Below are 16,310 nucleotides of genomic sequence, written 5' to 3'. Positions count from 1 at the left end.
ACTCTTCCTGCTTCATTAATGTCAGAATTATTATTATTCCACTGGCTTTCAGAAATGAGAGCGCCTGCAGCTAAAGGACTGCTGCGTTTTCGTGAGGCAGCAGACGAGAGCGTGGCAGAATCAAAGGAATTTCAATTGCTGTTTACTCTTCGACCTCCTATTCAGACAGCTCACACTGCATGAGCGTCTGCTTAGATCACAAACTATGCAGGCTGGAAAAAAGGAAATAATGTAAAAAGATGAAAAGAGAAGGCCTCAAACGAATAAAACACACCCGAAAAACTTTGTATAATGCATTTGCTGTGCACATGGAAGCGACTTGAAGCTTGGTTGTCCAAAGAGAGATACAGTAGAAGCATATAAACTCCAACTTAAAGGGACTGTTGAAAGTTCTGTCATTATTTACTCGCCATCGTGTCATTTCAAACTTGTATGACTTTCTTTCATTCTGTATGTGGAGCACAACAATCATAAAAGTTAATGGAGTCCAGATATATCTATGGGATAGACATATCTTCTTTTAATTGTTTTCCATGTATGAAAATGTCGTACACGTTTGGAGTAACATTAAGGTGAATACATGATGACAGAAGCTTCATTTTTGGGTGAACTATCTTTTTAAATTATGGACTGTTTGCGAAGTAGACAACGTAAAGCAACAAACTGCATAACCTAACTGAATCTCTCCGCCATGCACCTTCCTCACCATTTTAATGGTAAAATGAGTTATGAGAAGAAAAAGAGGCAACAATTTATTCATGCACTGCAGTACAGCGGTGGCTGCTCCCCAAGGTTTTAGAACAGGTGGTGTGTTTGGAGCTGAGGTCTGTGGGAGAGAGCAAAGACAAATCAAATAAAGAAAGTTTTGAGAGTATCAGCATGCCAAGCAGGCATCCCAGAAGGCAGTGTAGAAGTGTTGCCTTGCCTGGGATCTCTCCTGGATACTTGTTTCTGGGGGGGGGAAAAACAGCATGGTGGAAAAAAAGAGAGGGCCATCAATAATGCAGAAGGTCAGATCTACTCTGACTGTACTGCTCAAATCAAAGCTGGCTGCAGCTCAGATTCATAAAAGGAGTTCAGTCTTCTGGATTTAAAGTCATGAAACTGCAAACGGGCATTTTTAACAGAGATGTCTTCCCTTGAGGTGTTTCTACCTTTGGCCAAGACTTTGCAGGCAGCTTAAAGGTAGTCCACACAAAAATGAAAATTGTCATGCTTTACTCAGACTCATGTCGTTTCAAACCTGTATGACTTTCTTTGTTCTGTGTAACATAAAATAAGATATTTTGAAAAATGATGGTAAAAAAACATATGGAAGTCAGTGAGAACCAAAACTTCTTGGTTACCAACATTCTTTTTTTTTTTTTTTTTTTTTTGTCTTTATAATCCGCAGAGGGGGGAAAAAAAATCATACTGTTTTGGAACAACGTGAGTAAATAAATATTTTTGGGTGGACTGTCCCTTTAATAATAGAATCCAATGTTTTGTAAGTTGTTGTGTTAGTTGGAACAAAAAATGCTACGTGAAATGTAATTTCCATGATATTATCAGTTGCACTCTGTTTTTGAACTTTTTTGTGTGAACAACTGGGGCTGTGCTGACTGTGGACTCTTGGTACATTTATTTAATTTAATTTAATTTAATTTACTGATTGCTTTAATTTTTGGTGGGGTATAGAATACTGACTTATTAAAGGATTTACATATGAATCAGGGGTCATGAGTAACCCATTTAATACTAAATTATTCTTACCTTAGTTATTCTTACCTCTGTGGTACCCAGTAACCCAAATCAAACCACCTTTATGGCTTTTTATTATTTATTTTTTATTATTTTAAGTTTGCATTTTATGTATCTATAGCCACTTGGAAACTATAGACTTAAAATAGCTCAGTTTCACAATAAGACCAGGTAGAAAATTGCAAACAATCAACATACTGTACTGTATGTAACATTTATTTTAAAATAGTTCATTCAATGTGATGTTACTTGTCAGCAGTTTTATGTGCAAAAGAAGACACACACACAGTCTGGCATTTGTGGTTTATGGGGAATCTCAATAGGCATAATGGTTTTTATACTGTACAAACCGTATTTTCTATCTCCCTACACCTAAACCTACCCCTTACAGGAAACTTTGTGCATTTTTACTTTCTCAGAAAAACTCATTCTGTATGATTTATAAGCCTTTTGAAATATGGGGACATGGGGAAATGTCCTCATAAATCTCCTTCTCCTTGTAATACCTATGTCATATCCATGTCATTATACAAATTTGTGTCACAAAAATACGCGCGCACACACACACACACACACAAAAGTTATTTCTTAATCAATCACATTAAATTGTTATTATTGGTAGAAACTAACAACCTGCATGTTGCTGTGGTCTGATTAGTAAGGGCTCAGTGTTGACTCATTCTGTGACTTTTCTGCAGAAGTGTAATGAAGTCAGTTTCTTCCGGCTGACTCTACCTCAGCCTGCTCCACTGATCCACACTCAGCTGTCACCGTACAGCTATGCCAGGCCTTTACGCAATGTCGCCGAGCAAGGCAGAAGACATCAGATATCTCCTGGAGGAAGCACGGTATTAGCATGGGAAATGAAAACCGCCTGCCTCACTAAATGGATTTTGTGTATGATCTTCCGCAGGAAACTTAGCAAAGTAATCAGACAGCTTGCATAACCTCCATATCTATTTCTGTGCACCAGAAGCAAAGTGGAGATGATTGGGGCTATTTTTGAGCAGTGGCTAAGCTTAGCATCACATGTTCTAGAATGGGTCAGACTGATGCGAAGAGTTCTGACAGTTGGCTGTGATACAGCTGTCACCTCCGAGCTGAGGTGGGAGACGGCGCTATTTGCTCGCCCATCCAGCCAGATGAGTTTCCTTTGTCCCTTTCTCTCTTTTATCTTGTATCTCATTTTCACTCTGTTGAATTAGCATTAGCAGGGTCATCTGCCCCTCATTTCCAACCATTTCCATTTATATCTGTCTGACTGGGATTCGATATAGGTCAGCGGCACCCTCACGCATCCTGTGCCCAGGCCCCGCTGCCAGGATGAAAATAGAAAATGAGTTATTAATATGTTTAGGTAGTGTGTAATTCAGGAACTCATGATTATTGCAGAGGGAATCCTGGCGGAAAACGTGTGTGAGTTTGCAGACATTAAGTGATTTTCATTCTCACCTTGGTGATTAGCCGGAGCAGGTTGTGGGCTCAGAGCCATTGAGGAAATGAAAGCATGTCATATAAAAGCGATGAGCGCTTTCTTAGCCCCTCTCATGCAGCACATTATAAGCCAACATCTAAAATGAAACATTTTACTGTAGATTTGCCTTTTCATGCGATTCCATGCTGGGAAGTTTCGTGAAATTACTAACAATCAGAAAGCTTCAAAATAGTGCTTTGTGTCAAATAGATGAATGCTTCATTCTCCATTTAATTGGACGCAGTCTTTCCCGGTGAACTGGGGGTTTGGCAGCATATCAGTGTTTTAATAAGCTGTGAATGAGTTTTACAGAGAACAGAAGTGGTCTATAAACTTTATTGAGCTCATTATAGCAGTAAATACAGACCTATTTGGGTCACACGGCAATGAATTAACAGAACAAAAATACTTAGCTACACTTAATGAATGCATGTCTGCATTATATGACAAAACATAAAATAAGCGAAAACACCAACATTATTTTTAGTCAAGACATTTCACACAAAAAAGTTTCAGAAAAGTGACTTGGAATTGCTCGGAAAAGTGCAGTGAGTTCTGAGAAAAGACATTGTTTGTTTGTAGTTGTCACTATTGCTATCTGAAGCTATGAAATCCAGGTGCTTCCTTTTAAGTGTCCCAGTTTCAAGGGCAGTAAAATTGTAAGATTTTTTACTTGGCTGCTGGAATAACATAAGCTATGTGCATGTGTAACTCTACAGGTACAAGTTAGCATTATAATTGCTTAAAACTTTCTTTAACTGGGCCACCTGTTGTATATACGGTGTCGTTCTTTTTCTGATCTCCGCTCAGTCAGTCCCATGATGGTAAAGTAGGGTACAATATTTCAGCAACCCAGAAACAGCAGTAATCTGGGCTAGCCTCATCGTGCAGCGCATGCTTGGCCTCTTTCTGAGAAACTAGCCACTTGCTGGTTGAAATCTGGTCTTAGAAGACTGTGAGGGTATCGTGATTATGTGCACTGTACTCTCAGATGCTGTGATTTAGTTTACTTTGTTGTTTAGAAGTGGTGTCAACCTAGTAGCCACCATTTTTTTTTTTTTTTTTTATGTCACTCAATATAAAAATTGGATTGAGTTTTAGCAACATGATCGATCGTTTGATTTATTTATTTGCTATACTGTTCAATAGTTTGGGGTCTGAAAGAATTCTCATTGTATTTGAAATTCTCTTATGCTCACCAAACATGCATATTTTAATATATTTTAAAAGTTAATTTATTCCTGGGATGGCAAAGCTGAATCATTACTCCAGTCTTCAGTGTCACGTGATCCTTCCGATATGCTTATTTGCTTCTCAAGAAACATTTCTTCTCATTATTAATATTGGTGCTTAATACATATGTGGAAACCTAGATACATTTTTTTGGATTCTTTGATGAATAGAAAGTACAGTATTTATTTAAAATAGAAATCTTTACAGTCTCATTTGATCAATTTAATGCATCCTTGCTGAATATAATAATCAATTTCTTTAAACAAAAATGAAATCTTACTGACCCCAAACTTTTAATCAGTAGTGTATTTATATATTTATTTTTATTTATTTGTTTTTGTGGCATTCAAAATCAAAATGCCTCAAAAACTAAGGGGGAACGTTTGAATGAGCGTGACTGTGGTTGTATCCTCTCAGAATTGAGACAGTAAGAATGTGTAAAAGGGTTTGCAGCTGTCTTCGGCTCGCAGCATCACCTGGGGCAGCTCTCTCTCTCTCGTTCTTAGGCTCTGTGGAGCTCATACAAATGAAACTAGCTCTCAGATTACTCATTCAGGTCAGATGGGCCCGAGCACGGAACCTCACTGTTGTGTGCCGTTTCACAGCTCATTTGGCTCTGGAGATTGAGACTTCTCCCACTCATCAAAGAGTGCAAGCTCTCAGACCAGGATTGAGGCTGGGTTTATGAACTCATGCTCAACACAGGAAATGAGCACCTTGTTCACAACATAACAGATTGGATTCTGTTCTACACTGTAAACACTTTACTTTCCATAATTTGTGGTTGCATGACGTTATACTTCTTGAATCCTTCAGCTGAAATTTGCTGAAAATGTACTCACCCTCAGTCCATCCATGTAGATAAGTTTTTTTTTTTTTCATTGGAACAGATTTAGAGATTTAGCATTACATCACTTGCTCACCGATGGATCCTCTTCAGTGAATGGGTGCCGTCAGAATGAGAGTTCAAACAGCTGATAAAAACATCACAGTAATCCAAACTACTCCAATCCATCAAAGTTAATGTTGTATGAAGTGAAAAGCTGCATGTTTGCAATAAACAAATAAATCATTAAGACCTTTTTAATGCCAAATTGCTGTTTCCAGCTAAAATACAAGTCCTCAATTCATAATATTGCTCTTTGTAGTGAAAAAGTCATGACAGCAGGGGATGGACTTTTTCACTGGAAGTGGTTTGAAGTTAAAAATGCCTTATTGATGGATTCATTTCTTACAAACATGCATTAATTGATGGACTGGAGTCACATTGTGGATTATTGTGTTTTTATCAGCTGTTTGGACTCTCATTCTGACGGCACCTATTCACTGAAGAGGATCCATTGGCGAGCAAGTGATGTAATGCTAAATTTCTCCAAAACTGTTCTGATGAAGAAACAAACTCATCTACATCTTAGATGGCCTGAGTGTAAGTAAATTTTCAGCAAAGTTTGATTTTTGGTAAACTATTTCTTTAACTTAGCAATGTTTTTTTTAATTTGTTTTTGTTTTTCTGAAGCTGATGGCACACTCCGGCTTTAAAAGCAGATCTTTTCGCATGACCCACATGTCAGCTGATGACTTCAAGTACTTGTCAGAATGACTCCTTTATCTGTTCTGATCACACTCAGTTAAAGTGTCCTCACACTGAAGTGGACAGAGCAGCCATCTGTAATTACCTTCCTTACTACTTCCGATTATTGATGCATACACTTTATTCCTTTGAGTCAGGACACACAGTGACTGTACATAGCGTTTTTCCGAGAGTGCTGGAGATGAGTCTCTGAATTGAATTTTCCTTCAAGCTAAATGGGAGTCCCTGGAGGCCCAGAATGAAATTAGCCATAGTTGTGTACTTGGTTGTTGCAGAATAATCAGCCGCCTGGTTTGTGATGGACTCTTGCTCACCCCTGCTAATGCAGCTGATGGCCTAATGAGGACACAACAGCCTGATAATTGGGGCAGTGTTGACTTTATGATGTATGTAACTGCTCAACGCTGTTGAGAAATCGTTCTCATTCTAATGATCCTCTCCTACATAGTACTACAGACTGTTGCTGTTTTGTATAAGGATTTAAGTGCAAATATATAATTAAAATTACAATGATCTGGTTGGGGTCAGGGACTAGTTTAAAAACATACTTCACATTCAAGTATAACATTTAAATTCAATCTTAAGAGAACGGATTATTTATCATGCTTCAAACATCCTGCATGAAAAACATTACATTAATTATCGCAGAGATCACATATGAGCATGTGTATGTGTGTGTGTGTGTGTGTGTATGTGTATGTGTTTGTGTTTGTGTGTATACACTGCCGGGATCAGTTTGGGATCAGTAAGTTTTTTTATGGTAATCAAGGCTGTATCTATTTGATCAAAACTACAGATAATTAATAAATGATATAAATAATAAATAAATGCTGTCCTTTTTAACTTTTTGTTCATGAGAGAATCAAAGAACAAGTATCACAGGTTCCCAAAAAATATTAAGCAGCAGAACAGTTTCAACACTGATGATAAATCAGCATATTAGAATGATTTCTGAAAGATCATGTGACACTGAAGGCTGGAGTAATGGCTGATGAAAATTCAGTGCTGCATCACAGAAATAAATAATATTTAAGAGTAAATTAAATTAAGAAACCAGTATTAGAAATTGCAATAATATTTCACATTATTACCATTTTTTTCTGTGTTTTTGATAAAATAAATACAGGCTGGATGAGCATAAGAGACTATTTGTGTGTGTGTGTGTGTGTGTGTGACTGTGTGTGTGTGTGTGTGTGTGTGTGTGTATACAGTATCTCACAGAAGTGAGTACACCCCTCACATTTTTGTAAATATTTTATTATATCTTTTCATGTGACAACACTGAAGAAATGACACTTTGCTACAATGTAAAGTAGTGAGTGTACAGCTTGTATAACAGTGTAAATTTGCTGTCCCCTCAAAATAACTCAACACACAGCCATTAATGTCTAAACCGCTGGCCACAAAAGTGAGTACACCCCAATATAAGTGAAAATGTCCAAATTGGGCCCAAAGTGTCAATATTTTGTGTGGCCACCATTATTTTCCAGCACTGCCTTAACAAGCCTTGGGCTTGGAGTTCACCAGAGCTTCACAGGTTGTCACTGGAGTCCTCTTCCACTCCTCCATGACAACATCACGGAGCTGGTGGATGTTAGAGACCGCATTGCGCTCCAGTAATCCATGTCCTTAGCCTGCTTGTCTTCAGCAAACTGTTTGCGGGCTTTCTTGTGCATCATCTTTAGAAGAGGCTTCCTTCTGGGACGACAGCCATGCAGACCAATTTGATGCAGTGTGCGGCGTATGGTCTGAGCACTGACAGGCTGACCCCCCACCCCTTCAACCTCTGCAGCAATGCTGGCAGCACTCATACGTCTGTTTCCCAAACACAACCTCTGGATATGACGCTGAGCACGTGCACTCAACTTCTTTGGTCGACCATGGCGAGGCCTGTTCTGAGTGGAACCTGTCCTGTTAAACCGCTGTATGGTCTTGGCCACCGTGCTGCAGCTCAGTTTCAGGGTCTTGGCAATCTTCTTATTGCCTACACCATCTTTATGTAGAGCAACGATTTTTTTTTTTTTTTTCAGATCCTCAGAGAGTTCTTTGCCATGAGGTGCCATGTTGATCTCCCTTTGACCAGTATGAGAGAGTGAGAGCGATAACACCAAATTTAACACACCTGCGACCTTGTAACACTAACGAGTCACATGACACTGGGGAGAGAAAATGGCTAATTGGGCCCAATTTGGGCATTTTCCCTTAGGGGTGTACTCACTTTTGTGGCCAGCGGTTTAGACATTAATGGCTGTGTGTTGAGTTATTTTGAGGGGACAGCAAATTTACACTGTTATACAAGCTGTACACTCACTACTTTACATTGTAGCAAAGTGTCATTTCTTCAGTGTTGTCACATGAAAAGTTAGAATAAAATATTTACAAAAATGTGAGGGGTGTACTCACTTCTACGATATACTGTATATACATATACATACATACATACATACAGACAGTGTGTGTATATATATATATATATATATATATACAGTATATACATACATACATACATACAGTGTGTGTATATATATATATATATATATATATATACAGTATATACATACATACAAATTTTCCTTTTAAATTGTATTCATTCATTCATTCATTTATTATTTTTATTTATCTTTTTTTTTTTTTGCAAGGAAGCATTACATTGATTAAAATGACAGTAAAGACATTTATAATGTTACAAAATATTTCTGTTTTTATTTTGATAATAATAAGAAATGTTTATTGAGCACCAAATCAGAATATTGGAATGGTTTCTGAAAGATCATGAGACAGTGAAGACTGGAGTAAATTCAGCTTTGCCATCAAAAGAATAAATTACATTTTAAAATATAATAAAATATAAAACAGTTATTTGTAATATTAATAATATTTCACAATATTTCTATTTTTACTGTATTTTTGATCAAATAAATGCAGCCCTGATGAGCATAAAGATGTCAAAAACAATTAAAAATCTTATTTTTAGAAATAACATAAAAAACAGTCAATTTCAACAGAACATGGAGGTTAATTTATTTAGACTTTGGTGGATTTTTTTTTAAATCACAGTCTCATCTTATTCATCCTTTTTGTTGCTCTTTCTTCTTTTCTGTCACTCACAATCTCTGCATTCATCTTCTCCTTATCATAACCTTGGATGATGACAAATATGCCCCATCCCTCTCATTCTGTTGCACCCACACTATTATTTTATTTTCCCAATCTCTCCCTTTCATCTCTTCCAATTACACTTTATTTTATTTCTCACCGTCTAACACTTATTACATCAGCGGCTCAAAGCAGACCGCATGTGACGTGTAACCTGGTTGTGGACATGATTTGAAAATCCCATTTTGCTGTTAAAGACAGTGCGTGAAGAGAAAGAGAAAAAAAGGGGAGATGGGGGTAGTAGAGGGTTGAGGATGATGTTCCCCTTCCCCCATCTACTACACTCACACACACACACACACACACACACACACACTGTGATATAGACACTGTCTCCATGACAACGCCTGCCATTGCCACAGTGCTAGTGGCCGGCGCTCATCAGAAGGCCCTCCTGTTTTTAGCAGCAATAAGATGCTGTGAACCCGCATGGGCTCCTGGGCCACACTAGGACAATGCATACTTCATCTTCACTCTTTTTTTCCCCGCCATTTTCAGCTTAATCTCTGTTCGTTTCACTTGCTGTTTAAAGGTAAAACATGACACCCAATTGATCCTCTGTGTCTGTGATCACCTTTTGAATACTCACAGTAACCTATAATCATTGACACAACTCAAAAATGAATGCGTTTTAAATATTACACACCTACCTTCCACTGAGGATAGAAAATAAGATGCAGAGGTCAAAAGGCTCTTCGTTTTCTGTAACTTATGCATCTCAAAGTCTGTTAACAACAGCTCTATCTAGTGGCCACTGAATGCGCTCACAGCCATGATGTCTGCGCATCTTTGAGGGATGATGTCATTCTTTCTGGCTGTGCTTGGTGAAGAGAAGGCTGTATGCTGCTGATATCTGAGCGTTCCCAGGCGATGAGAGAGGATCAGTATGGCCATCTGTGTGCCTGTGTGTGTCAGCAGGAACTGGCACAATTATCAGTGTGTGTGTGTCAACTCTGTAATAGCGCAGTGAATGTAATAAAACAGGTGCTCTATTGTGGCTGTTTCCTCATCTGCAAGGCATTTTCTGTATGTTATGAGTCTGTTTTTGTGAACCCTCTGATATATGAGAGGTTTCTGCCGTTCAAACATGCAGAACAAACAGTGAACACTGCTGGTTTGCACTTCTTTAGTGGGGGTAGAATTGTGAATTTTGAACCACCTGAGGATGTTGTAAAACCAGCATAGGTATTGTAAAGGTAGCTAATGTTTAGTGTATAATGTCTGTCAGTAGTTAGTGGACAGCAGTCACATTAATTGTGCAGCAGTGTTTTTCATCAAAGCTCCTATAATCCATAATCATAATCATCAAGCTGTGTGCGCCTTCTGATCAGCTGTGACTTCCATTGTGCTTCCATTTTTTCTGCATTTTATGGTTGATGCTAAATAGCAATGTCTTTTCTATCACTATATGTTTGTAATCGATCTTCAAGGACCTGAAATGCCAAACAAATTAATTTGTTGCTTGATTTATGTCATTAGTGTTAAATGACCCTCTGCTTCATTTATCATACAGCTCAAACTACAACTCCAAAAATATTCAATAACATAGATCAACAAGATCAATAACAAGCGACATTGACTCGAAGAGAAAAACAAAAAACGTAAGAAGTCATGAATAATTCTATATTTGTTTGTCCTTGTCAGTGTAGTTTCTTACAGAGTGCTGCAGCAATGACGTATTTTTGTAAAGCAACTGAGAAATTTGCATCCTCCTAGTTCCCTTGACAAAAACTAATAGGATTGCATTGCTTTTTAAATTATTGCAGGAAATAAGCTCTGTGACCAACAAAACTTTGATTTGTACATGTTTAGTTTATCATAATCTTCACAGATAAACAACTTTTATGATCTTTCTAAATACAATCAGAAGTAAAAAGCTAGATATAGACTATAAACAAACTACACAACAGTTGCATGACCTAACTATTAAGCACCTGACATTAAGAGCACGGTCATTAACAGAGTGAGGCTTTAAAAGTGTACTAGTGAGTAGATAGATGAGTTTACCTGTTTAACACATTGGCATTTAATATCCCTAACAACCTCGGTAATCCCATTTAGCCACTTGTTAGTGACTGCCTCATGACAAGAATAAATGAAAATATCTTGAGCTTAACCACTATATTTCAGGCATTTAGCAAAAAGCCCATTGACTTCAGGTTTCTGAAACTGGAAATGCTAAAATGCAAAGCCATTGTCAGGTTTTTGCCCCACAAAAATTTGTGTAGCACTTTATTGATCTTACAATCTATGTTGTAAAAATAAAGATGTCATTTTGACCTCTGAAGAGTAAAGTAAGAGTCAAGTTCTATTAAATATGCAAATAACTGGAACATTTTCAACTTTGAATTGTTCACGTTATTAAATAGGTAATTGTAATTTAGCTTATATAGCTTATATTAATCTAGCCTAAATATCAGTAATAGTTAGGTATTCAGTTACATAATGTACCAGACAAACATAAGTGGCTTTATGAAATAATGGATGGACTGCACAGCTTCATAAATATGATTAGCTTGCGCCATCTAGTGGACAAACCTTTGATAAACACTTTTGAGGCAGTGATTCATGAATCATTCATTTTCTATTGGCCACTTTTAATAAATATATAGGGCTTGTATGGTTATGGGCTCGATGAAAAAGCATTATGGAGGGGATACATGATGAAAGATAAAACATACAACTTGTCTTACTGGCAGTAAATGTTATTTGGAGTAAGTGTCTGATGCTGTAGATCCCTCCCACCAAATCGTTAGTTTAAAGAATATTATCTGATTGTTGTGGAAAAGCATTTTGTGTTCATCTGGACAGTGGCTCTCTTGTTGCATTTCACAATGTTTTTATATCCTTACTTTTGCATTTACCTTTGGTATAACAGACATTGATGCCTTTATTAATACACTTGAAATTAAGGTGCTGTTGAAGGTCAGAAGTGATTGTTTATTGGTTTCACTTTCAGTGATGTTTTAGAGAATCACCTGAGATCTGCCTCATTTAGCATTTTCTGCTTCCGTCATAAACATATTTATTGTGATTGTTATATTGAGCTGTTTTGTGACAATCAGTGGCTGATTATTTTGTTCAGTCAGTCTAACTACATTAATTTGCTCATGCTTATAAATATGCAAACCTTGGGTGGTTTAAATCTTCAGACTGCTATTAATGGAATGGAATTGATATTAAAGTTCATCTTGCTATTTCGGTATTTCTCATAGTTTTGTCAAGTTTACTGGACTACTGGCAGCTTTTACAGATGTTTTTATTAAAAGAATTGTGTTGAATCTCTTTTATCTGGATGCTTAGATTGTTGTTAAATCTGTCAGACTCTTTGAGAACAACAGAAGGGAAAAGCACAGCTAATGTTTGCCGTATATCTGCAGATGCTCGTTGATGCTTCTGAGTGGAGAATGGAAGGTCTGGTATAACTGGTTTACGCGACGCATTAAAGGATCACTTTACAGCCGTTTCTTTGTAACGTGAGAGGAACAAAAGCTCTGCTCTAGTAGGAAGTACAATGTTCGATTTTCTCCCTGCAATTTTGACCCAGAGCACTGCAGTTTAGTGAACACACGCCCTGTGTTTGCCGGATCAACAGCGCTTCCCAATGAATCTTTAATGACCGCTTTAGAAGTCGTAATGGCTAGTCACTAATGTCCATTAATGATTTCTGAATGCAGCTGGCCCCGCCTTGATGGCCTCTCGACTGTTCCATTAGGATTTCTTTTAGTATGGTTAAAACTTTGAAAACATCCTCCTGCTTGCAGTGAATCACCACTGTTTCCCTGCTTTGTTCTTTCCACTATTTAATAGCTAAATATGACATTTCCTCTCAGAAAATCAACATCAGGTAAGGTTTTTCTTCACTTTTTTGGTTCTTTGGTTTTAAGGTATATTTAGAATTTTATAGTCGGCATTGAAAATGACCTGCTGGATTCACTGTTTATTACTTTTAGAGGGCTTTATTGGTTTCAGGTTCAAGTTTTGTCTATTTGTTTTGTCTAACTGTTCTCTGGGCTGTCAGTTTGTGGAGCTGTCCGAGGTGCTGAACTGCAGATTCATTGTAATGTTTCATTAGCGTCTTCTTTCTTTATGTCATATTTATTTTACTAATTCACTCTTCGTTCTCACAGTCTTATTTGTCTGTCTTAATCCCGTATCGTATTATTAGTTTTTAGTAGCGTGTATTTATAAAGATTACAGGTTTTAATTTTAAGAACATTTTTCATCATATTTACCCTAATTAAATGTTAAAATAGAATTTTTATGTGGAGTGAATCACATTTGCGCACCTCAGAGAATCCACGGTTATTTAACTCAACTAAAAATGCCTGTTATTGACATAAGAAGGGCTGAAAGTGTTTTCTAGCATTTTATTTTCATTGTAACTTTGCATTACTGAATCAAAATAATATTATCTGGGTTTTTTCCCCCAATCGTAACGTTTGATGTCTGTCTTCCGTTCAAACGTGTAGTTGAGTCGTATTGCGTCTTATAATGCGATTATTGGACAGTAGATGGCGCTGTTGATGAGCATATAAAATCTATAAGGTGCCCTGCAGTTGAATGACCAGGCAGGAGTCTGAAAGGTTGAGATCGATAATAGTTACTGAGGATGTTGAGTGTAATGCGTCCTACAATCAGTCACTTAACGTGATTTGATTTGATTAGGACTTTTCTTAATCTTTCCAGTAATGCAGGTAAAAAAAAAAAAAAAAATCCTAATGTTTTTTTAATATACATCGTGCATCTCGAATGGAAGCAATGTTACAACAGTATTTTATTTTTTATTTATGAAAATTATGTAGTGCAAATATTAATATGCATGTTATTATGAGTGGGCCAGAAGACAACTGTGCTTTTGCCACGCACGCAGGAAACTCACTGCCATGGCAACCAACACTCCTCCAATCAGGACATCGCAATTCTGTTGTTTCCACGCGATCCGTTATGTTTGGGAAAGAAATATAACACATGACTGGCACATTATGTTCGACTGTGTAACTGTCTAAACATTATAAAGCTTCAAGTGCTCCAGTTCACTTGCAGCTGTCACATTTGTGTGTGTCACCGTCTCCCTTCGAGTCTCTAACGGGAGAGGCAGCCCGATAGATTCGTCTCCCTGTTAGAAATTGATCACCCAGCTCGCTGTTCACACTGAATGATTCTCAGACATTCAGGATCTAGTTTTTAGGACTAATCTTTACGCACTTCACTACAACATAAAAATATTGTTTTGTTGTTCCTCACTCTTCGTCCACCGCCCCAGAACAGCTCTGTAAGAAGGACGCGTTCGCGAACTAGCGATGTTCGAATCGTCTAAATTTGATCTTTTCAGTGAATCGATTGAAACGATCTTGAATCGGTCACAGCGATTTTCGGTTAACCACTAGCCCATTGAACCGAGACACGCCCTCTTTCGGACGTGTTAGATTAATATACGATTCAGGAATTTAATCGAATAACACTATTTAATATAGGATAACATTTTAATATAAATGGGATTACAGCCTAGTTTCTTTCAGACATGGCAGATTCGTAATTAATTAAGAACTGATGAGTGAAGAAAATTTGTAGTTTAGATTTATTTATTTATTTATGTTTACTGAAAATGTTTACATTTGACTAAAACTAAATTTCTATTTAATACATCATTTCGTTTTAACAGAAAGTAAACGATAAACACCCGCATTAATATAACTTAATTACGCCATGACGTAAAATAATTTCTGAATCATTGTAACCGGTTCTTTGAAACGAGCTGCTCGAAAGAACCGATTCGCAGAAATACCTTTAGCACTAGTCAGATACCACAACGAACCGAGCAAACTGTTTTGTCCTCACGTTGAGTGGTTTATCTTTTCCGAATTTGACTACCGCTAGGTTTTAACTTGTCGCTCGTGTTGTAGTCGTCTGTTTCTACATTACAAAGGGATTCAGAAGATGAACTGAAACTAACTCTCTCGCTCTCACACACACCCACACACACAAAGCGCGCGCACCCAAGAGTGAATCGCGCTCGTGCGCTCGCTAACAGGTGTTTCTCTCACATGGCTCTGTTCTGTGTGCTGCTGTGACTGACTGCTTTGTGGGATGCTGCGAAGCGTGTTCTCGGTGTCTGGAGGAACATCTTCTCCGTTATTACTCGAAATAGCCAGATAGTGACATTATCTGGAGACAGATGCGGTAAGACTGCAGCTAATTGAATGTAGAGCTGTTTGAGGACTTTATCTCTGAAGAAAATGAGCGTTGGAGAGATGCGCGTACCGTCACCTACATAACTGCGTTTTGTGTTAAAGCTGTATTAGTTTACAACTCCTTTCTGCCAATCTGTCATTCGCATTAACGAACGATGGCGGTGACCGGTGTATGAAGACTTGGATGTGAGCTGTTCAGTGAAGATTTCCCAAAAGAGATCGTGTCGCGGAGGAGGTGGGGAAACGGATTGTGTCCTCTGAAAGTTTTGGGTGTCGCACCGTCAAACTGGCCATGGCTGCGGCGATCGCCAGCTCCCTTATTCGGCAGAAGAGGCAGGCGAGGGAGCGTGAGAAATCAAACGCCTGCCGCTGCGTGAGCAGTCCGAACAAAACCAAAGGAACATGCGAGAAACCCAGTCGACTCAGTGTCTTCTCCAGAGTCAAGCTTTTCGGCTCCAAAAAGCGCAGGAGGAGACGACCAGGTCTGATGTTACATGTGTTTTTTGGGTTCTTAATTAATATGGCTATTATTTGCGTAACAGCATCTCTGTCATTATCAATGCATTTGTGTCTCTACTTTCAAAAATAATGGATTTTAAAATGTTGCATTTTGAATTTTTAAAAAGTACTTGCCATTCCTATAAAGCAAGGGCACTTACTGTTTTCAAAAGTCGCCAGCATGTACTTTCACACTTCAGAGTGAGATTTCAGTCAGACTCAGATACACGACCTTACTGAACTTTTCAGGCATTTTGACCAAATAATTTGTAAGGGGGAAAAGACAGAACTTTATGTTTTTCTGCAGATATTGTGCTGCAATGATGTTGATACTGATTTAGTGTCAGCTCTCTAGTGTTTTTCATCTCTTCAGGGACACAGGGACAATAGAAAGCAAACTAAGCAGGTTATTGTTTGGCACATT

At 37.9% G+C, this 16,310-nt stretch overlaps 1 protein-coding gene across 7 annotated transcripts in view; it reads left to right on the top strand.

Moving 5' to 3' along the window:
* The window catches only part of fgf13a (fibroblast growth factor 13a), a 132,430-nt gene that overhangs the window by 75,028 nt on the left and 41,092 nt on the right, over positions 1 to 16,310 (top strand). Inside the window, exon 1 of one of the 7 annotated variants that reach the window (XM_058797908.1) lies at positions 14,977 to 15,870. The exons of the other annotated variants lie outside the window; for them this stretch is intronic. Coding sequence (XP_058653891.1) covers positions 15,681 to 15,870 — 190 coding nt within the window. The 5' untranslated portion in view covers positions 14,977 to 15,680. Of the gene's footprint in view, positions 1 to 14,976; positions 15,871 to 16,310 lie in introns of those variants that run through there. 7 annotated transcript variants of the gene reach the window in all.

Source organism: Onychostoma macrolepis, chromosome 14 (genome assembly GCF_012432095.1).
Source record: "Onychostoma macrolepis isolate SWU-2019 chromosome 14, ASM1243209v1, whole genome shotgun sequence".
In the NCBI taxonomy this organism is placed as follows: domain Eukaryota; kingdom Metazoa; phylum Chordata; class Actinopteri; order Cypriniformes; family Cyprinidae; genus Onychostoma; species Onychostoma macrolepis.
Note: the sequence above shows the minus strand (reverse complement) of the source record. Positions and strands in the feature narration are given on the sequence as shown.